The sequence below is a fragment of the Trachurus japonicus genome, chromosome 10 (genome assembly GCF_045865225.1).
Source record: "Trachurus japonicus isolate A0001 chromosome 10, Traja_1.0".
NCBI lineage: Eukaryota > Metazoa > Chordata > Actinopteri > Carangiformes > Carangidae > Trachurus > Trachurus japonicus.
Genome location: NC_140916.1, coordinates 18,794,533 through 18,820,370, shown reverse-complemented (window position 1 = coordinate 18,820,370; position 25,838 = coordinate 18,794,533). Strand labels below are relative to the sequence as shown.

Here is a 25,838-nt window from a genome sequence, read left to right as displayed (position 1 = left end):
TTCATTAACCCCAACTCCCCTTCAGTTGCACAAACACACATTTAAGAGAACTGCAATAAATTTAAAGGCCTTGGCTGGAAAAGGGGTAAGCAATTGCTGACCAACAGCAAACAGCTGAAATTGGAAAACTGTCCTTGTGCATAAATCTAACAGTGGTTGTAGACCGTATGTAAAGCGAGAAGTGCATATACTGTGGTTTCCAAATGTCAGACTTTTATATTGGCGTTTCTCCTACTGTAGGCCAACACATACCACATGAGTGTGGAAACATGTTTGAGGCTTCAGTGTGCAGTGCACCTCATGGTGACAGTGAGTAAGAAGAAGCCTGTGAACAGTATAGACATCACATAAAAATTTCCAGTTACCTTTCGTGACTGTGCTCTGTCTGTCTCCTGGATGAGGGGGATTCTAGCTGTGAGTGGGACAGAAGTGGAAAGTCCCCACAGCTGTGGTGTGATGTTGTAGCTGACACTTTCCTGTGGCTAAAATCACCAGTGAGAGCCAGAGATTCTCTGACGCCTCTGGTCCCCCGGGGGGCATTTTGCCCCTCTAATGTGGGAAAACACTCAAACTGTCAGACAGAAGTCAACACCTTTCCTATACTCACATAGCAAAAAAAAAAGGACATCCAGTCCAAATTTTCTTAAACAGGCTGAAAGGAGAGTTTATTTTTTTTAAAAAAAGGTGTTGCAATGCCTCTACAAAACAAAATACTACTTGTTTGCGTCACAACATGCAGATCAGTGGTATTATATCTGATATCGCACGTCTCTCATCCTCTGAGTCTTACATCAATCTTATACTGCCCCCTGGTGGACAAAGGTAATGACTACACTTTGTAGTCATTAGGCCTCCTGACAAATCCTATTTAGTTTCAACAGTGATGCCTATGAGGAAATCTCCTGTTCTTATATATAATTTTCTGGTGTTTAGTGCTGTAAATGAGCCTGCTTCCACTGATATTAGCATCACCGTGTTCATTATACCACCTGCATTAGTTTGCCACCAGCTGCTCTCTATGCTCAGCCATGTCTGTCATCTTCCAGTCAGACTCACTCAAGTGGTGCAGCACAGTCACTATGTGCAGCTGTGGACTGTTTGGATACTGAAAAGCCCACAGTGAGTGCATTTATAATTTACAGAACATTTTACTGGGTTCTAAATAAATTAAAGAGCTTGTTCATGCTCAGCTGTGCTTTAATTATATCATGGGAACTTCAGTTTTGCAGAGATGAGCTAAAAACAGCTAGTTTTCTTTATGTATTGACAGAACTGTCTTTCTTGAATGGACAGCTACACAATAATATCCATCCTCAAGCATTTTGTGTGATTCTTCACTTTGCATCATGAATTATTAGCCCTGTCTATGTCAAAATTATTATTATTATTTATAAATGAGCTGTTCCATAATTTAACTCACATGCAATAAATCTAATTTTCAGAAAAGGCATAGTTTATTTTACAAATTGATCAATGCAAAAATGAAAACGCACCAGTCCAAGTGTATTGGACTGGCTCTTTGTATCGTCGGTATTTTTCTGCTTATTGTTGACAGGAAACTCACGAAACACAGATGTGCCTGAAACTTTCTGCTTAACAACTTTAACCTTTTATATAAAATAACTGCTGCTATGCTGTGAACCTTCCAGACCTCTCAGATTATCTGAAACAAGTCTGTTTACTATCCCCAGAGTCAAAGCTAAATATGAAAGGTTAGTGAACAGTTGTTAGGCACCACATCCCCCCCACAGTCTCACACAAACTTGAGGTTTGGTCCCCAACTCTTATTTTGTTCAAATCAGTGCGACTTTTCTCTGTGTTACTGCTTTTTATTGAATCTAATTATTATTGGGACTATTTAGTTTTTAGTCTCCTCGTCATTATGTCTTATTCTATTTTTTGTTTATTTCTTATTATCGCTCTTCAACTTTCATTTATTCTTTATAAATGACTTAAATGTCTTTTATGTCTTATTACCCCTTGACCTTAGAGGTCGGCTGCATCGTCGACGATGCAAACAGAGCAAACATTACTTATTCAATCATATTTTCATATCGGAGTGTCGTAGGCTCTTACTTTGAAAAGCTCCTGAAATGAAACCCCTCGGCCGTTCCGAAGCCGTGCTCCACTCGTTTCTAGCATTTCCAGACGTTTTATAATCCACTGTGAAGTTGGGGGTATTGTCGGGGATGTTGAACAATAACTCAATAAAGGCATTCCAATGGAATGTTGGTGTATTTTGAGATAATTTTGTCAATTTCTCCAGTAACAATTTCCTCCCGCTTGCCATCTTGTGTTTGGGGTCTGTTGACCAATAAAATGCCGTGTAAGTGCCTTCCATACGTAAGTGGCGTACAATGGGATTCATCACTGCTTTTACGCATGCTGACTTACGCCAGCTTCGTAGGAGGACTTGTATATCATACACAAAGCAATACTGACACCTTGTGGCTAAATAGTTGTAAATGATTTTGACTTTGATGTGTTTTTTTGTTCTCCTCTCACAGAAAATACATTATTTGAACATTTCCAAAGGTGTAAATCAAACTTCCAATTTTGTTGTGTGTTTTGAATAAATTACTTGTGATGACATTTCCGATTTAGTTTTTTCTTTTGTATTTGTGGACATCTAACCTTTTATACATTCGTCTGACATCACTGCATTATACATATTGTGATAGCCTAGGTTGTGCTGAAAAAAAAGATGTTACTGATTTGATTATACCTTCTAGGGTTGAGGATACAGAAGCATTTTTAGATAAGAAGACCAGACGGGCAAGAAATGGGGAAAAATGGCTTGGACCTCTACAATAAACATGCTGCTCTTGTCAGTCATTTATATTCCTGAATTTCTGTACATGTCACTCCATTTAACTTTTTCCACATCACACACAATACTGACACTTATATCTTCATTAGTGTAACCCCCCAGGAGTGACTACTGATAAGCTCCTTAAAGCCTCCATATGGGTTTAAAGATATAAATAAGCCTTTGAATTAAGTCATCAAATTGATTAAGTGATAGTAACAGGAACTAACAGGCACTAGTTGTATACTTTATAAAAGGATACATCTGTTCTTACACAGGCTATTGGACCTGCACCACTCTAAATGCAAAAGCTTGTCTGAACACTTGATGATCAGATCTGTGACTTTAAACATGAATGTTGTAGATATAAAAAAAAATCTTAAGGTTAAAATATGTATGACAGAAAAAGAAAATACCACGGCAGCTCCATGACAGTTCTTCACAATACAACCAGCGAGACGCCAGCAAGTTTGACCAATTACTAAAAGCTCCAAACATAGCGACATTTCCAATAAATGTTTAACACTCAATGGCAAAAATATTACATGCCTTCAGAAGCCTAAAGTTACAATTATAAAAACTGCAGGAGTTGTGTGTTTTTGACGGGTTGTCAAGTTTTTGATGGGTTTTCCGTCTGGAAACTAAAGAAACCACAGAGCAGGATCATTAACTTTGATGAGAATATGAATATGATGACTACAGCTGCAAGCCATTCATAATGAGTCATGTTTTCTTGAACAAGTTTTCAAATAACTCTTTGATAGCTTGATGAGCATGCTTCTTAAGATACTACATTTAAGATGCGGCACTCTCCACATTTCTCTCTTCACACATCAGATTTTTTTTAATCATTATTTTGCTAAGTTTTCATGCTGCTGAGACTGAATCTGTTGCTCAGTCAGGCAAAGCAGCACCCAGTGAGAATATAATTTGACTTGGCTGATAACTCAACCTGTCCTTTTTTTGCGCAGAAGTGAGATAGATGTCTATGGACTGAACGCTCTCAGTGGTCACGGAGCAATGGTTTAATCAGAGGATTCACACACCGGGGCTGAAGTATTACTACAGGACTTAGTTTGCATGAGTTTTCAAAGGCTAGCCTGCAACTTTAAATTGACTGTGGAGAAACCTGTTGGGTCAATGTGTCACCAGATAATGACAGTGTTAATAAAGGAAAAAAGAAAGGCTTCTATTGTTCTTAATCACCTTCTGACTGTCTGTTCTCTCACAGCACAGCGCTGAGAAAAGAGCCACAAGGAAATAAAACCACTATTCACATCTATGAATGATTAAAGCACAAATTTAAAATTATATTTTGAAACATATTGACCTTTTACCAATGTAAGCGATACGTTCACTCTCTTAATGATTGCACGGACTACTAATTTATATTCATCATATGCAGCAGTCTGCCATCATTTTTAACTATTAATCTTTATTAAAATGTCAGTAAAGTCAATGAGGAGACTAAGAGTTAAGCCAATATCCTGCCCACTGACTTCCTCACTATCTATCAGGACTTTGAAGGGTTGAGTTGTATGGACTCCTAGGGTGGACTCGCAGGATGACAGACTGCATCTGGGGAAATCACAACAAACTGAATGAGGGCAACACAAATAATGAAACAACGCTCTACAACAGACCTAAAGGCAACAATGTTTCTCCTCCTCCAAATCTGACTTCTGCTGCAAGGGAAAAGATGAAATGAAATGTGTGCACCACCTCAGGAGTTTGTTTTTCCTCTGGTCCAGGAGAGTTCTTCAGACCTAGGGAGCCTATAGTCTGTGCACACTGGTCTGTTTGGGGGTGTTCTTCCATTATTCAGACTTCCTCTCACTCAGTGATCAGAGAACAGATGCCATACCTTTAGGGGAGCAACTGGACTGGCATCTAGCAACAGCAACACAGATTGTAAATCACATATTCTGTAACTCTGGGAATCTCACTGCATAGCCTGCAACTCTTAAACTTGTGTACATAAGCTTCTTGTACTGATTTTTGAAAAGATGGAGCATCTTGAGAATGGCATCATGAAATAAGAATAAATCACTCAGTATGACTCTTACATGCATCCTGAGGGGAAAAGACTTAATTAAAGACTACATCAAAGGAATAAGCTAAACAACATTTCTGAGTCAAGAGGTGTTACTCTTGCTTGCATTTCGGCAGAGAGGTAAATACTACTCTAATTACAGGATACTATAAATTGCACTGCACTACAACACAAAATGTATCTGTAAATTTTGTGATCACATAAGACAATACATAACTTATTATCTAAATTATGTGGAATTACATCTCAAGTTGACTGCAACTACAGCAGTTAACACATATAGTCTATGTTTGCCTCTGTTTTTCATCCATGAATTTACTCAGCACTTCAGTTGTTTTTTTTTGCAAATATTTAGGAGGTGATTACTTTGAATTAGACAAGCATCAGTGACAGAACAACTTAAGAACTCTCCTTACATCCCCTGTACTTAAAGCAACACTATGTAGATTACCTGCTGGTACTTTTGGTTGAGAAGGGCATTTGTCTGCTACATGTGTCATTACCGGAGAAGCACAGTAACTCACGTGAATTTCTTGCCATTGCCGTCGGTGGTACCGGTGCTGTCACATTTGCCGGGACTTGCGGTGCCGTCAGCATCATCCAGAGCTTGCCAGAGCTCTGAAGGAGGGACGGCCCAGCACAGGGTGCTTGTGTGTGGGTAAGAGGAGCAGGGGGACTGGGCTTGAGCTTGGTCTCTGGACCTTAGCAGAGCTGCGGTGTAACAGGACTAGCCTCGTAAACCAGCCTCTCGCGGAAATGCATTTCATTTCGTTTCTGAGGGAGAGTCTGGCCTCATCCCCGTTGTAAGCGTTTGGCCTGAAACCCTCAGAAGGCCGAGCCAATCAGCGTCGCCGCTGTGATTGACACAGCACGTTGGCCAATCAGGGACCGACTGGTGCAAAGCCCCGTCACTACACCAACTTGCTGATTGGCTGAATGGGGTTGTCTGTCAACGCTACTACTCCCGCCCAGCTCCCGCCCACCCCAAACGCTTACAGGGGGAATGAGGCCAGACTCTCGTGAGAAATGAAATGAAATGCATTTCCGTGAGAGGCTGGTTTACGAGGCTATAACAGGACCACGGTGGCGCTGCGTTCCTACTCAGTCAGGAAAGTTACAGGGCAGTTGCAGACTGCACGACCCCGCTAAAGGCTGCAGCGACAGTACGATTCATCCTGAACACCATTTTTTAAATGGGTTTAGAAACATTATTTTAAGGACAAAAAACGACATAGTGTTGCTTTAAGAAGCTTCCACTCTATAGGCTCTATGCTAAACTAAGTGAATGCCGTACCTTTATATTCATCACACAGACATGAGCAGGTAACATTAATATTTTTTCAGAAAAAAAATTAAGGTGATGTCACATTATTTCTTTAAGCTTCATATGTCCTTGTTTTGTTATTGTTTTTGAAGTGAATCTGCACAATCACTTGTGATGACTAAACCAGGCTTGTCATGCTAACACTTACAAGGAATCAGCCTACTCACTTTTGGATTGGGCCCATTGTGCCATCAAGGCCAGATGTGGATAAAAACAGAGTGCTGCCAGTTTAGAGAGTCTCTAATATGGCAGCGAGGATCTCCCTCAAAAGGCTGCATCACTCCATGTGACATTTCATAACAATCATACGCACTAATAATTGCAGGATAAGCTCTGTGTGCACATAAACAGTTGGTGTTGTAGCATTTTGTGCAAGGGCTCCACACATTGTTTAAATCTATTATGTTTGAATTTATGAGACTTTCATATTTGTTGTACCAGAGCCAAAGCTTTCTGGCAGCATGTTTTTGTTTGAAGTCCTTAGGGAGGACAAGGTAACCTTTGTGCTATATCAAATTATTATTTTCCCATTAACTTCAGTCAGTCACAACAATGCTGAAAACCGTATAATAAGAAGCTTTTTAATCAAGCGTGTAGGCAGGGTGGTTTGTGTTTGCTCGTTCTTGTAGAAGCAGAATTGATTGAAAAGCTGTAAGATGGCATTTAGCTGCTCTGGGAATCATTTCAATTATTAGGGAAAAGGTCACTCCACAAAAAATAGCCTTTATTTATAGGTAAAATCAATTCTATTAAGGCAATAGCAATACAGAGACTGACAGGCAGATTGGCTGGAAGAATTTTGGTTCTGGTTTCAGGTTTATGTGAATGTGTTTGTAAAACAAATGCATGTAAAAAATAAAAGTAAAAAAAAATAGGACATTATAATACTGGATTTCAGAAATGACTGTCACTGTTTTTGGATGGATCACTGGGCTTGACATCCTCTGATTTGGAACTCTGTGGAAACAAACATACATACACAATGTAAAAAAGGTTTACTCTGACAAAGACAGAAACATCCATGTGGTCATTTGGGAGTTTGTTGCTCTGATAGTATAAAATGTCCATATAATATGGTAGATTGTAATCTTTTGCATTTTAATGGATGCTTGGAATAATAGTTAAAGCAGAAGTAAGCGATCCGGTCGTTTTGGCTAAACCGTAAGTTACGGCTTCAAGTCACGACTTACAACTTTGTAGCGTTCCAGGCAACCCGTTACTCGTGTTTTTCCGACCTGTTGCACCTGTTTTACCTGTGAAAGTGCACTATAACGGCCACTCGTAACTTCCGACCCGTGAACTCGTACCAGATCGAACTGGTACAACTTCACAGGTCGGAAAAACACGAGTTACGGGTTGCCTTGAACGCACCATAGCTTCTTGTCAGCCGATGGAGTTAGCAGCCCCCGCCCTCGTCATGGATCTATTGGTCCTCGTCCCTACGTCACCACATTCACGCGCATCCCTTGGCTGCACACACAGCCCTTCATGCCGTTCTCTCTCCTCATTGGATAAAACTTGTAGGATACAAGAAAAGTTTTCTCCTCGGCTTACAGCAGAGCAGAGTGACTGACAGACCTGTGTTTCAGACCAAACACTCTATGTAAGTGATTGCTGTCGGAAGATATACTGTAACTATTTAAGACTTATACAGTATTAACACAAAAATTCCGCTTACTTCTGCTTTAAATCTTGTCTGGTAAATTTGTAATGAATCTGCAGACCTACCCCTGAATAGTTCAAGCATTTAATAGGCTTAGAGCAAAAGAATGATATTGATACCATGTCGGTACAATAAGTTAGCATCTCCTACAGTATGTTAGTATCTTAGCTTGTAGACAGGAAACATGGAGAAATGCTAGCTCTGCTCTCTCTACAGGAAAATAATCCACCAGTTTAGATTGAATTGGATATATTAAGCAGTGAGCTTGGTAAGTGTATTTTGCCCTTTTGCCCTTTACCTCTTTCCTGTCTTTATGATAAGCTATGTCAATGTACATTACAACACCAACTTATAACTGTGCATAATTTATCATTTCTCTGTATATAATGCCACCACTTGTTTTTTTGTTACTAGCAGAAAACCTACTGTATTATTATTATTATTTATTTTACAAAAAATATTTTATTTGAGCTCTACTGATTGCTGCAATACTAGAAATGTCTCCATTGTGGGACTGATTAAGGAATATCTTGTCTTATCACATCCTTTCTCATCTCATCTCATCTCATCTCATCTCATCTCAGCTTCATGCACACAGAACTAACTCCAGCCAAATTTGGCAAAATGGTGAACTATTTATTTTAGTGTAGAACTGATCTTTGAATGTACTGTAAGTGCATTGGACAGGTTGGTCTCTTCCTCTACCTTGGATTTGAATAGGAGGTTAATGACGCCCTTTGAGCGTCTGTCTGCTGTTCGGTCAGAGGTGCCGCAGACAGACATGCTCTTGCTGTCCCTCCTGGCTCTGGCGCTGTCCACCTCCTCAGCGCCCCCCACCACTGCCAAGGACAAACCTACGGACAGAAACAGCTGTGGATTTACTGTTTGTGTCTCACTGATAACCAAGCTGACAACAAAACCTCGGCAGCCAGATGATTGGTTTTTTTTCCAGACTAATTTTGCTCTTGCAGCTGTTCTACTGATGAACTGTGTGTTCTGGCAACACTGGTGGCACAGTGTGTTTGTTCAGTGAGGCAGTGAAGCTTGTAGTCAGCTGTGCTAATCAGAGGTAGTGTATTAACACCACAGTCAGTACCGGCTCAGATGGTGTGGTCCAACATGGCCGAATGCCAGTGAAACATCAGTGTACTGTAGTCTAAAGCACTGTTTTGAGGCACGGGGTTATGTAACTGCTATGATGAAATATAAACTGCTGCCCAGCTCTAAAAAACTACAATTAATTTGCGACCTTACATCAGAGGTTGTGTTAGGTCAGGCTATTAGTGCCACATTCTCCAGCTTGACAAATTGCTTTGAACACACTTTCAACTACAAAGTAATTTTCCTGTCATGACCTTGTGTGTGTGTCTTTGCAATCACTGGAAAAACACAGCAGTTCCTCTTTGAATTTTAACTTTTAAGGCTACAGACAGTCAGCAACACATTTGCATTACACTACACAGCACCAGGTGTGTGTATGTGTGTCACCTGTGATGGCAGGCAGGGATCTGGAGTTGGCACTGGTCAGCGTCACATTTCCTTCATTTGGATCTGCCAAGTTGGTGTCACTGCGGAACTCCTGTTTCTTTGACAGCTAGAGGGAGACAGAGATCACACAGAGCTCAGCAACAACATCTGCACAGATAATCATTGATACCGAATGGTCCCTTCACACGCCGCATCTCTCCACTCATTCCCTCCTCTCTCGGCCTGCCGGCGCTCATTCTAACCCGTTTGCAGTCCAGCGTGTTGGTCCTCTCTCTCTCCTCTGAGATGAAGATCATGCTGCTCCTCTTCTTCTTCTTCTTGCTCTTCCTCAGTTTGACCTCTGCATCACCCACCGTCACAACGCCCTCCTCCACTGCGCTTACACTCAGACTGCCGCTGGAGCGAGGCAGGGTGGCGTTCCAGGAGATGGGGGATTCAGGTGGGAGGTCCCTGGTAGGAGGCAGAAAGCAAATTGAAAAGATATTTAAAGGGTCAAATGCTGATAATGATAAGTTCATCTGTCAACGCATACAGTATCTGTGCATGCTACCTGTCTGCATGGGTCTTGGTCGGAGTCCCACATTCAGATCCCTGCAGCGAGGAGATGGAGATGATGGACTGCCGAATGGAGCGCAGCATGGAGCGAGGACGAGTGGACTTTCTCTCATCCATGTCCGGCTGTAAAGAGAAGAAATTAGCTATATTATATAAAAATAAAAAGACACCATACTTAAAAACATCTTAGAAACAGCATATCATCGCTCCTGCTCATCATTAGTTTAATCTGTCCTGGAGGGCAGAGCCAATTTACATTAATGACCATATTTAGCCTCAGTCAGTCCATTCGGGCCCTGGTGTGCTTGTAAAGAAATTTAAAGGTACAAATCCCATATCAACACTCTACTCAGAGGCTTTTGTGAATACTTTAATCTTTAAAATTCACCTGGGTCGGCTCATTTACAGCTTAATTAGCGCAGCTTTACCACACGTGCGCTGTGTTCAGTCTTGTAGAACATTTTTGGATTCCAGAGAAACATCATGTTTTAGTAACAACTCTCTCATGTTTTTTTTCTCCCCACGTCTCACCAGCTCTCTCACTCCGTACTCCTTCTCTACTTTCTTCTTTAGCTGTTTGAAACACTCCTCCATCCGCTCGTGGAATGGACGCAAGTCATCGGTCACCCTCTTCCCATGGAGGGAGATCCCTCCACCCAGCAGTGGGATCTATAAATACAAATGTTAAGGTGTCAACAGAGCATCCAAATAAAGAATCATGAGTAAATGTTGTTTGTGTTATTGAAGAATATACCTGCCACGCGATGAGGTCTTTGAGACGCAGCAGTTTCTCCCTGTCCTCCGGGTGCTGCTGATTGTACTCATCGGTAAAGAACGCCTGATACAGAGGAAACATTAAGAACTAATTTAAGGAACAATGGCAATGCGTTTCACCTCCACCAGTTTGTATAGTAATAGCTGGCTTTTCCACCCACATGTGAACTTTTCTAAGCATGAAGCCCTTCTCTTCTGTAAAGCATTATAACATTGAACGGTGTTTGAGGATGAGAGCTAATGGTGTTTCAAGCTCTAGGTTTATAGCATTTAATATAATTTGGACTGCAGAATTAGACTCCTTTCATATTCAAAGCCTCAGGAGGTGATACTGATTTTTGATCCAAATTGAATTCAAGTCCATTTATCACGAGAGATGAATCGTGCCGTGAAATACTCTCCAGCTCAGACAACTCGTTAATAGCATCAAATTGAAAAAAGAATAAAAATGAAATACTGAATCTTCCATCACCGTGCCTTAAAAAAATCTGTACACACAGTTCAAAAGGATCTGTCTTTCTTTTGCAAAAGTTAAGACAGCTAAGGAAAAACAAATCACAATCAGTTTATGTGCAAAAAACATTATGTATGTATAATTAAAAAACAAACAAAAAAGGTCAGATTTCAAGGAGCTGCATTAGCAATAACCTCTAATGGGATTTTAGAAAAGATTGATCTGTTATTGATGGTTTAACCTACAATCATTAATCTCCATTTAACTCTCATTAAGGCCTTTTTCCATAGTACATATGTCATTAATTTACTGAAGAGAACCTGGTGTGAATGATTAGAAACTGAGCTGGGTTTGATCTCAGATTCCAGTTTACCTTTTCGTACTTGGCGAAGCCGCCCATAACAGCTGGGTCCACGATGCCATTGAGCAACATGGAGAGGGGGTTGATGGGAAGGCTCCAGTCAGCCTGATATTGGTTAATCATGGTCAGGATCTTCTCATTGGTGGACTCCATTGTTTCTATGGCGTTCTCCAGTGGAGACAAGGTTGTCTGGGGAAGGAAGCACAATGGAAACATTGATGGAAAAGCTCACAGCAAACAAACATGGACTAAAAAACAAGCTGTCAAAGACTTACATGTTTCAAGTCAGTAGCCTCAAACCAGCGCAGGATCCCTGGCAGCTTATACACAGTGGTGAAGGTTGTACGCTCAATCCACATTGACTTAAAACAAGATGGCAAAGAGAAAAAAAAACTACAGTCAGATGAATCTCTGGACCTTTGGGAAAACTCCAAACATGATACTATTAAATTCGGAACTGTCACCAGGTACTTTCTGCACAATCTGATACCTAATCTTACATTATGATAATACCTGAATGTGATGTTGTATCGCCTGTGCTCATCTGAAACCTTAAAACATAGCCTGATGTCTTATCATATAATTATACTGCACTTTACTATTGAATAAAATCCTATTATTCCGCAGAGCAGAAACTTTTATTTTGTTATCAGTATTTTCACCCTGATAACAATGAAAGCACACAGTGGTTTCTGAACTACTTTCATAGTCCCTGTGGTGGTATATCTTTTCAATTTGAAAAAGTTACCCACAGCAAACTCATTGTTTGGGTCCACAGGTCCTTTCCTCACAGGTCTGGAGTAGTGAAAACGCTGCACGTAGTTGGACTTGTAGAAGCTGCATGGTGTGTGGGGGGGTGGTGGAGGAGGGAGACAGGGGTTCAAGTCAAAGTAAAAGAATAAAAATCACTTCCAAAAGAGGTAAATGTGCCATTATCAGAGGTGTCATTTCACAGACATTCACATTTTACTTTGTGATAACATGGCGAGTAAAACAGCACTGACTTGATAATCTGGTCAGGAACAGGTTTGTTCTTCAGGCGAGGGGGGATCTCAAGGACTGGCTGCACTGTGAAACACTGGATGTCTGGTTCAGCTCACTCAGGAATAAAACAACACAACATGATGGAGAGTAGCACCACATTCCCGAGTGTGCGAGCTGATAGCTGAGGGAGGTGTCTGGCCACCATCAGATAGGGTTTTATATACAAAGGTAGCAAAACAACAGTAAACCAAAATGAAGTTTAGATTCAGACCAGTAGTGTCTGGCTGAACAGATCCGATACACATGGATCTGATGACTTGGCAAGCTTTATTGTAAAAGGTCCCCTGATGTCTCTTCCTGTCTTACTTACATTCAGATATGTCTGTATTCAGGATGTTACATCTCTATACTACAACATTTAGAGTTTCTCCTCCCTATGTACATAATCATCTATCTATCTATCTATCTATCTATCTATCTATCTATCTATCTATCTATCTATCTATCTATCTATCTATCTATCTATCTATCTATCTATCTATCTATCTATCTAATGTAGCCTACATGTGAGTGTTTAGTGTGTTATGCTGCCATGAAGGATACACTGCAGTGGAGAGTTCCTGATGTCGTCCCCTGGCATAGTGGTGGTGTTGAGGCGCACGGCGCTGGGGAACTGGCTCATGAGGTGGTTCTGGAAGTCCTCTCTGCGCTCATACTCCTTACCTCGATGGATAAACACCTTGTTCTGAAGGAAAATTCACAGGTGTTGAAAATATTTAGCTTCAATCCATCCCATTATCTTCACTGACATACAGTATTTATATTTTAAAACTTGTAATGATTTCAGTGGGACAGTCAATCTAGAGCAGGGAGACTTGCATGTATATCTGTGAAACTATGTCAGGTGTCCTTTCACTGCACTGCTCCCAAATTGAGTCATTAACTTTGTCGTATACCTGACAGCAGTTTAACACATGTACTGAATACAGGTATAAGCTATAAACAGTGGAATATTAAATTCATTATTACTTCAGTTTGCTGAAATCCACAGATCTACAAATATTCCCATAAGGTATTTTTAATGTCCCATTCTATTGCCTGTCTGCTGGTGTTTTTAGAAACTGCTGCAACTTTAAAATAGTTTAGCTTTAGTCTCTGATGATAAAAGAGGGAAAAAGTTTCTTTGTGCAGTGTGAATCTGTGTGGTTTTTAGCCGATGAAAAGTGAGAAAATTCTTTGTAATACAGTTTGGTTTTTATTCTCACTGCACTGTGACACACACCCTGAGGAATGGAGGGTAGCCTTGTCCATAGTAGCCAACTGCAAAGTAGTCTGGCTTAGGCCTCAAGATCTTCATAATGTTCTCGTAGAACTTGGCTTGTTTCTCCTGCAGAGAGAGAGAAGGAGAGAGGCAGGGGTGTTCAGGGAAGGGGTTTTATCAGCTTGTGCCAATGACAAAGCTACCTTCAGCACAATGCTGGGGCTTTGAGGGTGATAGATGTAGAAAAAAAAAAATTAAGTGCACGCCATCCAAGGGCAATGTCTGTCATTTATATAACCACATAAATTCAGCATTAGCTGAGAGAGCCATTGCTGCAGTCATATAAAGAGAGAGAGATTTTTACTCTTTCTTAGAGGGAAGTGTAATTCTCTGTGGGGAGGGAAAACGAGAGAAAAAGAGAGAGGGAGAGAGCGAGAGAGAGAGAGAGAGAGAAAGAGAGAAAGAGCTGAGTGACACAGAGGACGCAGAAGGTGATGGTGATGCTCTGCCACAAGTTTGACTTTTGGGTTTGGAGTGAATAATTTCTTCTGTGGTGCAAAAGCAGCAGATGAAAGACATACATGTAGAGGAAGGACAGTGAGGACAGTGAAAGGGGTTAATAGTTGAAGTTACCAATGACTGACAATGAGGAAATACTTTGGAAAACACATATGCTGATTGTGGAAGCACACACCAATGTTCTTTAGCGGAAACAAGTGAAGTGTCAAGTAGGTATTCATTTTTAAACATGGTGCTAAATTGTTAATACTGTTAGAAAGTGCAGATGACTAATTCATTGGAAACTGCTGATTTGGAACAACATGTTTTGAGGTTAAGAAAACACAAGACTGGAGCACTGGATGTTGGACAATTTGCCTACATTTTGTTTTATTGCATCCAAAGACCACATCAAACTATTTCACTAGTGTAAATATTTCATTTTATTTTTATTTTTGAATTTAACCAGGGCTCAGTATGCAACAGCTGCACCAAGCTACTGATGGTACTGCTGCTTTCAAAAGCCTGAATAAATTGTTTGAATTCTCCTGCTTTCCCCTCAGACGCCCTCCTAAACTCAAGAACATCTATAAAGAGAATTCAGGGCAAAAGAGAGAGTGAAGGAAATACAGAAAAAAAAGTAAGATCATGATAACTGCGCAGAAGATATGAAGGTTTGAGATGGTTCTATCTCACCAGTCTCCTGCTGAGTAACTCGTAGTCGAAGATCTCATTTTCGTACTGTTCAGCCAGTTCCTTACACAGAGTGATGGCCTCTTCCCACATCTACACGCACACACACACACACACACGAGGAAAGAGACAAAAGTGTCCTTCATTACACCATCTGCTAATAAATCGACAGCGGCTGTCGTGGTGGGAATTCATCTAGTGAAAATCTCTGTTTCCAGGGCTATGAAGAGAGGCAGGAAATGACTCTATCAATGCTTCAGAGAACACAAGGCACTCATGTAGAATACAAAATGAAAATGACCAACGCACCACTCAGAGACTATGACTGCGTGATTACAACACTGTTTCATCCTTACAGGGCAATGAATGAATGAATGGTACAAGAAAGGGATATTTTCCAAAATAAAAGTCTACACAGCAAATGCTTTTATGATTTTATGGCTTGTCCTAATCCCTGTGTGTAAAATAAATAAAATAAAATGCCTTAATTTCTGTGATCTTTTTTAAAAGGAATTCAGAGGATCATGTTAAAGGGACAACGAGGAGTTTCTATCTGGTTATTTAAAAGTCTCACGTTAATGTGGATGAATCTACGCTACCCACACTTGTTAATGGGCCCATTTGCGATAAATACTATATTGTTTTGTCTCTATTGTTATTTTGTTATTATTAGTGGTGGCGGAAACGCTGGTCGAGCCGACCAGCGTTTCTTTACTTTCGGTTTCATGGCGAGTCATGAGAATAACGCCGCCAAATCGCCGTTTATGGTCGGAACTACGACGTATGTGATCGTCTTTGAACCTCTGACTTTAATTATTGATGAATGAAAACATGAGTCCGTCTTGCGTCGGTCAACGAATTTCACGGTGCGAGCAGAGGCTCATAAATGTAGTGTGAAAACGCTTTGCTTTTCCAAAACTCCTCGTTGTCCCTTTAATTACCAAAAGCAAAACTTACCAAAAACTTTATTTTCCCCAGAGAGAAATCTCTTACCATAATTGATTCTGATCACATATTCAGGAGAGAAGTTTGACACAGTCTAAAATGATGCTGACCTTGCCCTTGTCAAAGTAGTCGATGATGGTGTCGTAGAGCGTTTCTTTGAGCTGCCGCTGGGTCTGGGAGCCCTGGAACTCAAACTGGGGGCTACACATGTCATCTGACCACTACAATTGAGACAGGAAAGAGAATAGAGACGTATAGGGAAGGACAAAGACAAAAAGTAAGATACAATACTTACGGTATCTTTGTTTTTAAGCTCTAACAATAGAGAAAAGAATTTGCAGTCCAGACCAATTCTGCATGTGCTGTCCCATTTATCATTATTGTGAAACAAGAGAGGAGAAGGACTTAGAGGCTGGAGTTTCTTTGTTGTAATAAATCAATATTAGTTCTAAGCAGAGCTAGCACAAAAACAGCAACACAATGCTCATTCATTATATAAATGAGACAATTATTCATCTTCTATTAAGTAGAAATTAATTTAGAAACAAAACAAAGAAAGTGTATAAGGAGCTCCAGAACTGTCCCATCTGTTTTGAATGGTGAGGGAGAAGATTAGAGCATGCTGTCCGTTACAGACCACTCTCTCCAATCATGTGAAATTGGAATGACAGGGTTGACACTGGGGATGAATGGAGATTACAAAAAACGTTACAGAGTTCATCTGATGTGATGTAACAATACTAGACACGGAGAGGAGGAGAGAGAGAGAGATGACCCTTTTGCTCTGTCCCTCTCCATGATCCTTTAAGTGCCCCATAAAAGCGATGAAGAGACAAAAGAGGTCAAACACACCAAGAAGACACATGCATGCGTAGACTCTCAGACACAAACGTGCACACACACACACACACACACACACACACACGGCCACTGCATCAATCACCATAGTGACGGAGCAGCGGAGGCCGATGCCATGCCATAAACTAACCTCGGAGCTTAATCATTTGGAGGCCAGACACGTAGCAACCATTTATCAGCTAATAAAAAAACTGTCTCACTTGTGGCAGACAGACAAGTGATTAGGCAGAGCAGGACACTGAATCCAGCATTAAACAACAAAATATCACGTTATAGGTGTGCGTGTGTTTGTGTCTGACCTTGAGCAGGCGAGAGTGGAGCAGCAGTGTGTACGCAGCCTCAGTGTAGTTTTCACCCTCCAGGTGAAGGTCTCGCAACTTGTAGAGGTACCTGAGCACACACACACACACACACACACACACACACACATACACACACGCAAGCACACACGCAAGCACACACACATGCACACAGAAATTAGTTTAATATGCAATGTAGACATTACTCCACTAGATGCCACTGTTGGGCAACATGAAGACAATTAACTGTGCCACAAGCTCAACCCCCTCATCCCCACCCCCCACACACATATACCCTCTAATATATACAAAACAAAGGTCATTCAAGAGCGCACACGCATACTTAGACACTAAGGCACAATTACCATATGTCTATTTAATGGCCTGACAGATGTTTGTAGCCGTATAATGTTTATAGGCCTATACCAAGGAGAAAAACGGCTCAAAAAGTGAACCAACTTTTTATTGCGTCTGTTTTTAGTTTACATCTTTTTGTGTATACATCTCTGTCTGGGAAATCTGGGAAATGTTGCCACTCGGTGAGAGGCAGGATTTTCTTGTTAAGGTACTGATGGCAAAGCAAGAAAGCCAGTGGCTCCTGGTCCCTTTTAAATGAACACCTCCCTGTGGGCTCAGACAGTGTAGATGCACTCAGGGATCAATTGTTCATTCCGTCTGCCCATTACTGGTCTCACTTTCTCTTTTTCACCTCTATATCTTCCCACTACATCTCTGTCTCTCACCTTTAACCAGCATTTTACTGACTAGACTGTGCTGTTTGCTTTTTCTGCTGAATATGACAACTGAGCTGCATGCTGCTGACAGTCTGAATTAACACAAAACAACCATTTATCTCTTATTATTTTCTTTAATCATTTGTCAAGCCCTTCACCATTTTCTATTTGTCTCTCTCTTTCTGTCTTCCACTGACATTTCCTGTTAATTTTCTCACCATTACATTTCAGGACATCCTCAAGTGTCAGGCTTCAGCGTCAGACCTTAGATGAAAAGGAATAAGGTCTCAGGAAAACCTCTGTCAGACATAAGACCAAATAAAACGGCCTCAGAAAAAAAGGAATTGAACCAAAAGGCTTCGGAAAAAAGACGTCAGACCAAACAGCCTCAGAAAAAAAGACGTCAGACTGAACAGCCTCAGAAAAAAAAAGCATCAGATTAAACGGCCTCAGAAAAATAGGCATCAGAAAAAAAGACGTCAGACCAAAAGGCATTAGAGACATCAGACTAAACAGCCTCAGAAAAAAAGACGTCAGACTAAACAGCCTCAGAAAAAAAGGCTCAGACTAAACGGCCTCAGAAAAAAAGGCTCAGACTAAACGGCCTCAGAAAAAAAGGCTCAGACTAAACGGCCGCAGTAAAAGTATTTGCAATCTTCATCAAATAGCCTACATATTTGGAGCTTGTTACATAGATATATGCACCGTTGGAGCTGCATTTACAAAGTGCTTTTAATTTAAACTTCTTTAAACTTTACTTCATCTGTGTTTTGAGACTCCCCCTGATGTAAGTCTGATTCACAAATGCATTTTTTCTAAGAGGGGATTGTCTGTAGCCAATCAGATATGTCACTCCTTGACAGCCAATCACGTGAGTTTTTATTGACAATAATAATTTCAGTGCAAAGGCAGCTATTAACGTAGCCTACATACAAATAAGTGAACAACAGCCAGCTATTCAAATAAATACAGTAAATGAAAAGCACAAATGATACTGTATATTTTGATAGCTTTCTTATTATTTGAGTCACAGATGCTTGTGCTGTTCAGTTTCCAGTTGGAATGCCACAAACAAGAAGCAGCATTGGACAAATTATTCTGGAAAAGTATTTTTAAAATGACTGATTACTCAGTCAGTTGCTGTTCTGACTACTCCATTTACAACCTATTTAGTAACCTACATTGCAAGTTACATTACTTCATTCCCTCAAAAAAGCAAACAAACAAAAAAACAAAACAGGACAGCGAAGCTAGCCGAGCCGACACTTGTGCAGCCCAGGATGGATGATCAGGTGTGGGTGGGAGAGGAGTGGAAAGACTGAGCTGGAGCATAAACCAGCCACTGTACTTTCAGCTTGGGGCCGATCAGGAAGGGCAGAGGACCGACTGACTGGGCGTCTCGGTCTCTCTGACCTGTGGCGCACCAGGGCCACGAAGATCAGCGAGACTGAGTCTGGCTGGAGACAGACTGCACAAGTGTTCACTTGTTTGTACAGTATGAACATTAATAACTGCCTTTCTACTGACATTGTTATTGTCAATAAAAATTTATTGGAGAGAAAAAAACTCACATGATTGGCTGTCAAGGAGTGACAATATCCCTCTTAGAAAATGCATTTGTGAATCGCAGTCACGTCAGGGGAGTCTCAAAGTAACAAATGCAGTGAAGTTTACAAAATAAAAGCACTTTGTAAATGCAGGTCCAACATTTATCAATATATCAACAACATATATCATATATCAACAAGCTCCAATTATGTATTTGATGAAGATTGGAAATACTTTTACTGAGGCCCTTTAGTCTGACGCTATTTTTTCTGAGGCTGTTTAGTCTAAGGTCTTTTTTTCTGAGGCCGCTCAGTCTGGTCGCCTTTTTTTCGGATGCCTTTTGGTCCAATTACTTTTTTTCTGAGGTCGCTTAGTGTAACCTCTGACAGAGGTTTTCCTGAGACCTTATGCCTTTTCATCTAAGGTCTGATGCTGAAGCCTGACAGCTGAGGATGTACTAAAATGTACACTTACGCCATCCTTACTGGAACTTTATCCTTCTCTCACTTCCACCTTTATCTCTGCCAAACCTAAGTCAGCAATAAACTGACTTATTCCTCTAAACTGTTTTGCTTCTGAATAAGAAATAAATTAAATGTTCCCTATGATAAAAATTAAGATGAAGGTTATATCATTACTGACTAGACCAAATGAAAATACATTTCAATAGTTTCATTGCTAGTGTCCAGTTTATAATTACAGCCTTTTACTGTCAGTGAGTGAAACATAAAATGTGACCAAAATTCAAACAAGATGTTTTGAGTATGTGGTATGTTCATTAAAGAAAAGTGGGGAAAATGACTGTAATCTTACTTGAGGAAAGTACACACGAGAAGCAGACTATTGTCCTATAACAAGTAGAACAGAGATGGTACTCAGCTGTTCAGAGTATGATAATGGAGATGCTGATTGGTCGCCTGCAGAACCATCTCACAAAACAAAACAAATGAAATGGTAAATATCTCAAAAACCATTTGCTTTTGCTTTTTAGTTAAACTTGCAGTGGAAACCTAAAGTCATTGAAGTAATGTTGACTTCTTGCACACCAAGTGCAAAAACCAGATGAGAACAGCACATGATTAGTATGAAGTATTATGTAGGATTTTGGACACAACAAATGCTTTTCTATATTCCTGTTTTCATAGAATATTTGTGGAAAAGCCAGGATTACAAACCAACAGAAGTGAGCAAGTTCAGTGCAGGGACTTACAGCATTGACAGTTTTCTTTTGTTGTAATCAAACACGGGGTTAGGAGTTCTGAATGGATGATTCTAAACACTGTCGAATCAACTTACATCATCTGTTAATTGTTGTTGTACTGTATTGAAGATGGCAGTCTAAATCAAAGTGCCTTGAAAATAATATTCTCTCTGTCGCCAGTATCACTGTCATTGTAAACGACAGCAATTAAGCTGTAAAATTTTTATTTATTATCCACTAAGTTATATTAGTCTATTTCTGTACAACGTTCTGACATATTTTATAAAACAAAATGTGTGTCTGCAAATATTAACTTGTTAGCTGCCTCAGTGTTACTGTATTCTCCACACAGGATATACAGAGGCGGCTGCCACAGTGTTGAGCTCACACTCACACATACAGATAACTAATTATGTCCATAAGCCATTGCCAGAAATGCACCGTGGGAGCTGACGGGATCTATATTCCCCCTCTCCCTCCTCTCCCTCCTCTCTCTCTCTCTCTCTCTCGCCACCATCCTGTCTTCCTCTGTCTCTCCCTTCCTCATGCCCATCATGACTCTCTTTCTCTCTGCTCTCCCTCCAGTCAGACCAAGAGCTGATCCTGTGGATTTTGACATTAATTCAGTGGGACTCATATAATCCCTTGTCAGATTATGCAGCCACACACATGTATGCAACATTCAGACACACACATATACACACACACATACACACACACACACACACACACACACACACACACACACACTCACACAAATACACACACACACACGTACAACACAGGCAAGCAACATTTAGATGTATATTATGTCAACTTAAATACCTGATGTACATCCCTTCACGGTTGATGTCCTTGTAAAAGTTCTGCAAAAATCAAAAACAGAAGTGGGGTTAGTGTCAGTTTATATTTGTGTGTGTGTGTGTGTGTGTGTTTTAGGGAGAGATTTTCAACTTTTCAACTTACTGTATAATTGTCTACAGCAAATCTTACAGTGTGTGGCAGTGGTCCCTTGTAGTACAGTATAAACCTGTGATTGCCTGTGTGTGATTATGTGTGGGAGTGTGTGTACGCACTTTGTTAGTTACACGGCACAAACTCCCAGTTTAATGAAGTTTAATGGCATCTACAGAGAACAGTGGTTTGGAACAAACTGATGTAACCCCACCTCCCATCACCACCACGAGCCAGTAGTCATAATAACACACACAAACACTATCACAAGTATGGAAGAAAAATTATCAAGCTAAATTACTGTGAGATTCGCTGTGAAGCTTAAGCATACTGTATGCATATTTATAACAATGCGCTTTATATTTGCAAAGGTCAGATACATCATTGTTTGCACTGATGCATTTTAACTTCAGTAAGCCAATTTCCTGCTGGAGGCTTCCCATCTACATGAAGGTCAGATGCTTTTACTCACAGCAGTCACCTTTGAGACGTCTTTAAAACATGCAACAACACAACCTACAGTAAAACCATAGCACCGCCACACACCAAATGGCAGCTGTTTAAAAGTACATATAAATATACTATACATCACACATGGAGAAAGTATTATTATCTGCAACACCAGCTTGCTTTTGTGTGAAGCTGAACGTGTACCTGGAAAGACAAACGCTGTTAAGGAAATCCCTTAGCTCCAGGTCTGCAATGGTTACTATAGCCTTGGCAGAGTATGTGTGTTTGTGAATCTGTTCAAATGTATTTGTGTTTTATTGAGAGTGCATCTGCCTGAGGGAGCGCAGTAAATACCTACATGATTGGTTGTGCATGTGTGTGTATGCTCCTTAAGTGGAGTCAGCCTGAAGGGAGGCATGGATAGGAGAGTGCAATAGTGCCTGCAAACCTGCGGCTGAGATTTTTGTAGTTGGCCGAACAAATGAAAGAGAAAGGCTAACAGGCAGCTGCCACAGGCTACAAAATAAACATGTCTGCCACGTGTCAGCAGGAAATAAAACAAAAACACATTATAAGACACAAACGACCCATCCATTTAGTCATTAAATGATCCTCTTAAATATTTGTATCTCAGAACTTAATAAAAGAAAAATCATAATTCTAGGAAATGAAATCAAATGAATGTTGTAGATGTAAAAAATGACAGAGTCTAGGGGAGGAATTATATGATTTAATCTGCCGTGGAGACAGTTGTATGTGGTTCGACGGGGTCCGTTTCGAAACCGGAGAATACCATGAGGGAGAATCTGATTAGGAGATCACATAAGAAAAAGGATGTAGTACAGACAGGAGCTGATGCAACCCTTTGCAAACTGGCCAAACCAGACACAGAGTCGAATCTTTACCTTTAGATCAATCAGCACGCAAATTAAACAAGTGAAAAAAAGACGTTGGCATAAAAGGCGAGGCATAAAATCTGTGTTTCATAATGAGCTCGTCAATCAGTGAGGCTGTTTTGCTACTGAAGAGGACAAAGTCACTTACTAGCCTCTTAAGACATTAGTTCTTCAATTAGTTTATTGATGTGCATGTCGATCTTTTTATGTATATGTGTGTGTCTGAGATCAGCACTGCACTTCTTTGCTGTGGGCTTCACTTCTACGACTACAGTTTAACATAGGATTTGTGTCTATAAATGCAATTCCATGGAGAAGCATGTCAGATTGAAACAGATGAAACATGAAGAAAACAAAAAATGATGAAACTCTTAGAAAATGCTCACGCCAAACACGGTGAAAATCTAAGACCCAACTTTTTTTTTCTTCTTTTTTTACTTCGTCATGTATCCATATTGGCTACTGGCCCCGTGGGGAAGCTCGCTCGAATGTCTTTGTTGTGGAGAAAAGAGTCGAAAAAGCTGATCAAGGCGGAGGCGACTCAGCCGGCTAACCTGTGCATTTCAAAGAAGGCGGGACTTACCAGGAGATTGACGGTGCAGCTCATGCGGTTGTTGCGACTGTCATCGTTCATCACGGTGCGGTAGTCAAGGAGACGGATGAGGAGTCCCTTCACCAAGGGGACAAAGTGCTGCACCTGTGACTTCAGCGTGGGTTTCTCGGCAGCACAGTCCAGGAGGCTGGCAGACAAGCACCCACAAGTTAATCATCAGAGAATGTCTGAGAGGATTTTGCTTTGATAATCAGCGCTGAAGTGCTGCAGGTTTTACGACTGTATTACAGAGAGGGCAGTGACTTGTATTAAAAGTCAACCTCTGAAGTGGGTAGCAGAAAATGTAAGAGGATATTGGGAGAATAGCAAAGCTTGTTTATATATGCAGGAATTACTGATTGCTGTAATTATGGTTTTAAGTTTTAATACTGCAGGCCTACATGGTCTCCAGCAGTTGCATGTATCGCTCATCGCCTCCTCCACCTTCCACCTCATGGTCCAACTTGAGAATGATCTCATTCTCGAACTGCAGAGGAAAAATAGAGGGAGAGAAGGCAAAGAGGAGACAAAAGGGAGAGGAGAAAGCACATGAGAGGAGGAACAGAAGAGGGAATCAATTATGCAAGCATAATTAAGGTGTCTCTTTTACTTTTATGTGGAGCATCACAGGAAATCGATGGAGGAGCACAATGTGTGTGTCAGTGTCTCTGCGCAAGTGTGGAGGAGGGTGTGTTTGCATAAGTGATTTTTTGCACTTATGCATGTCTCCACAGATGTCTCTGCCTGGCTAAGTTGGTCTGGAAGTTTCTGTGTGTGGATATGTGTGTGTGTGTGTGTGTGTCATTACCTTATTGAAGTTTCCATAGTGTGCATGTTCACACGTGATCATGTCAAAGAAGATGGGAATGGTGGCCCTTCTCAGCTCCTCCTCTGGAATCAAAGTCATCTCCAGGATGGGACCCACCATGCCAGGTATGAAACAGATCTTGTGGCTGCCTGAGAAGGACACACACACACACACACACACACACACAAATATTATAGATATCAAACACACTGTGTGTTGCTTTTTGTTTTCATTTTGTTTTGCTATGTGCCACTTGGTCGTGTCGATTTATAGCTAAACAAAAGTGTAGATATTGTAAATATTGGTGTTTGTATATTTTTATCTTGCAACGAATGAGCAATTTTGATTGGTTCGAGAGCTAGTAATGCAGACATATGATAGGTGCGGATACCCCTATCCTCCTCAACCAATCACGGTCAGGCCTCAAAAATGGGAGGATACTTAAATGCCTCGTACCGCACCAGAACCATGTGACCCTGATGAAGACGTTGCATGTCAAAACGTTGGTCCTTGTTTTGCACTAATTAAATTACAGTGTTGCATCACCAGTGACTCGTGTGCTCCAGGCTCTTCTTTCCTTTCTTCAAGTTGCTAGTCCTTCCTGAGAGCACCGACCTCCACCTGTGGAGGGGCTGCAGCGCACAGACACCCCTACTTCTTTCCTTTCTTCACACTGTGTGTTACTTTTGCCGCTATGGGCCTTTCAATCCAATCAATAACAAAAGAAAAGCTTTGCGTGACGTGACATAACATGCCATCATGGGAGCTGTTCTCTTCATCATCATCGCTGTGACCTTCTCTTGGTTTGGACTCCTTCAGTGTTAGTTATTCAAGGGGTTGTTACCGAGAGTCAAATTACCCATGAATTATCCTCCTCCTCTCCAAAACAAGTGGACCATGGGATTAAAACCGGTAACAACAACAAATACGGCACTTAAACGAATGATAAACAAATGCTCTTTGGAGGATACGGGACATCTTAAGCCTAAGATTTGCCAGTTTTTTTTAATCCAATAACTTAAACTTCAGATGTCTGATGATTAAAATCCCTCATCTACTGTAGTTAAATCATACAGTTGAAAAAAACCACAGGCTTAAAACCAGAAAAAAAGCCAATTTTGCGCTTCTGGGTGGCACAGCGCCAACCCGTGCACATACAGTAGGGTGTGTGACAGTAACAGTGTTATTTCTCTAGGTTTGAGAATGGCTGAACACATTTGGCATACAGTCAGAAAACAACTCAACAAATATAACATGTCTAGTTGTTTTTGGACATTTCAAAGTGGAGAAGTTATATATCATAACTTCACAACAGGATAGATAAAGTCACATCTGATCCCTCTCCCCATGCTCACCCCCTGTTCCATTTCTCGCCCACAGGTGAAACTCCCCAGGTCTCCTTCTACCAAAACATGCTCATTCAATAAGATTTTTTCCTCTTGCAATAAGGCCTTTGAACTCTGCCTCCTATCCCCAGAATATATCCCAGCATTTCTCAGCAGCTTCCTCCAACTACCAAGGAAGACTGTGGATCATAGTGGCTTTATATCATATTGATAGCTACCTAGGTGAAATGATGCTGACACTGTGAACCCTTGTCATCATGCTGTGGGGGAAACAAATTCCTCTGAATGTC

At 40.8% G+C, this 25,838-nt stretch overlaps 1 protein-coding gene across 1 annotated transcript in view; it reads right to left on the bottom strand.

The window, feature by feature from the left end:
* Positions 1 to 6,889: 6,889 nt before the first annotated feature.
* The window catches only part of dock2 (dedicator of cytokinesis 2), a 107,154-nt gene continuing 88,205 nt past the window's right edge, over positions 6,890 to 25,838 (bottom strand). The window contains exons 32-51 of the mRNA XM_085789776.1: positions 24,203 to 24,351; positions 23,796 to 23,881; positions 23,386 to 23,542; positions 21,328 to 21,368; positions 17,020 to 17,110; positions 15,973 to 16,083; positions 14,921 to 15,010; positions 13,748 to 13,852; positions 13,069 to 13,210; positions 12,486 to 12,567; positions 12,234 to 12,318; positions 11,757 to 11,843; positions 11,494 to 11,670; positions 10,647 to 10,730; positions 10,424 to 10,561; positions 9,888 to 10,015; positions 9,580 to 9,787; positions 9,338 to 9,443; positions 8,555 to 8,703; positions 6,890 to 7,143 (exon numbers count right to left, since the gene is read on the bottom strand). Coding sequence (XP_085645902.1) covers positions 7,081 to 7,143; positions 8,555 to 8,703; positions 9,338 to 9,443; positions 9,580 to 9,787; positions 9,888 to 10,015; positions 10,424 to 10,561; positions 10,647 to 10,730; positions 11,494 to 11,670; positions 11,757 to 11,843; positions 12,234 to 12,318; positions 12,486 to 12,567; positions 13,069 to 13,210; positions 13,748 to 13,852; positions 14,921 to 15,010; positions 15,973 to 16,083; positions 17,020 to 17,110; positions 21,328 to 21,368; positions 23,386 to 23,542; positions 23,796 to 23,881; positions 24,203 to 24,351 — 2,279 coding nt within the window. The 3' untranslated portion in view covers positions 6,890 to 7,080. The remainder of the gene's footprint in view (positions 7,144 to 8,554; positions 8,704 to 9,337; positions 9,444 to 9,579; positions 9,788 to 9,887; positions 10,016 to 10,423; positions 10,562 to 10,646; positions 10,731 to 11,493; positions 11,671 to 11,756; positions 11,844 to 12,233; positions 12,319 to 12,485; positions 12,568 to 13,068; positions 13,211 to 13,747; positions 13,853 to 14,920; positions 15,011 to 15,972; positions 16,084 to 17,019; positions 17,111 to 21,327; positions 21,369 to 23,385; positions 23,543 to 23,795; positions 23,882 to 24,202; positions 24,352 to 25,838) is intronic.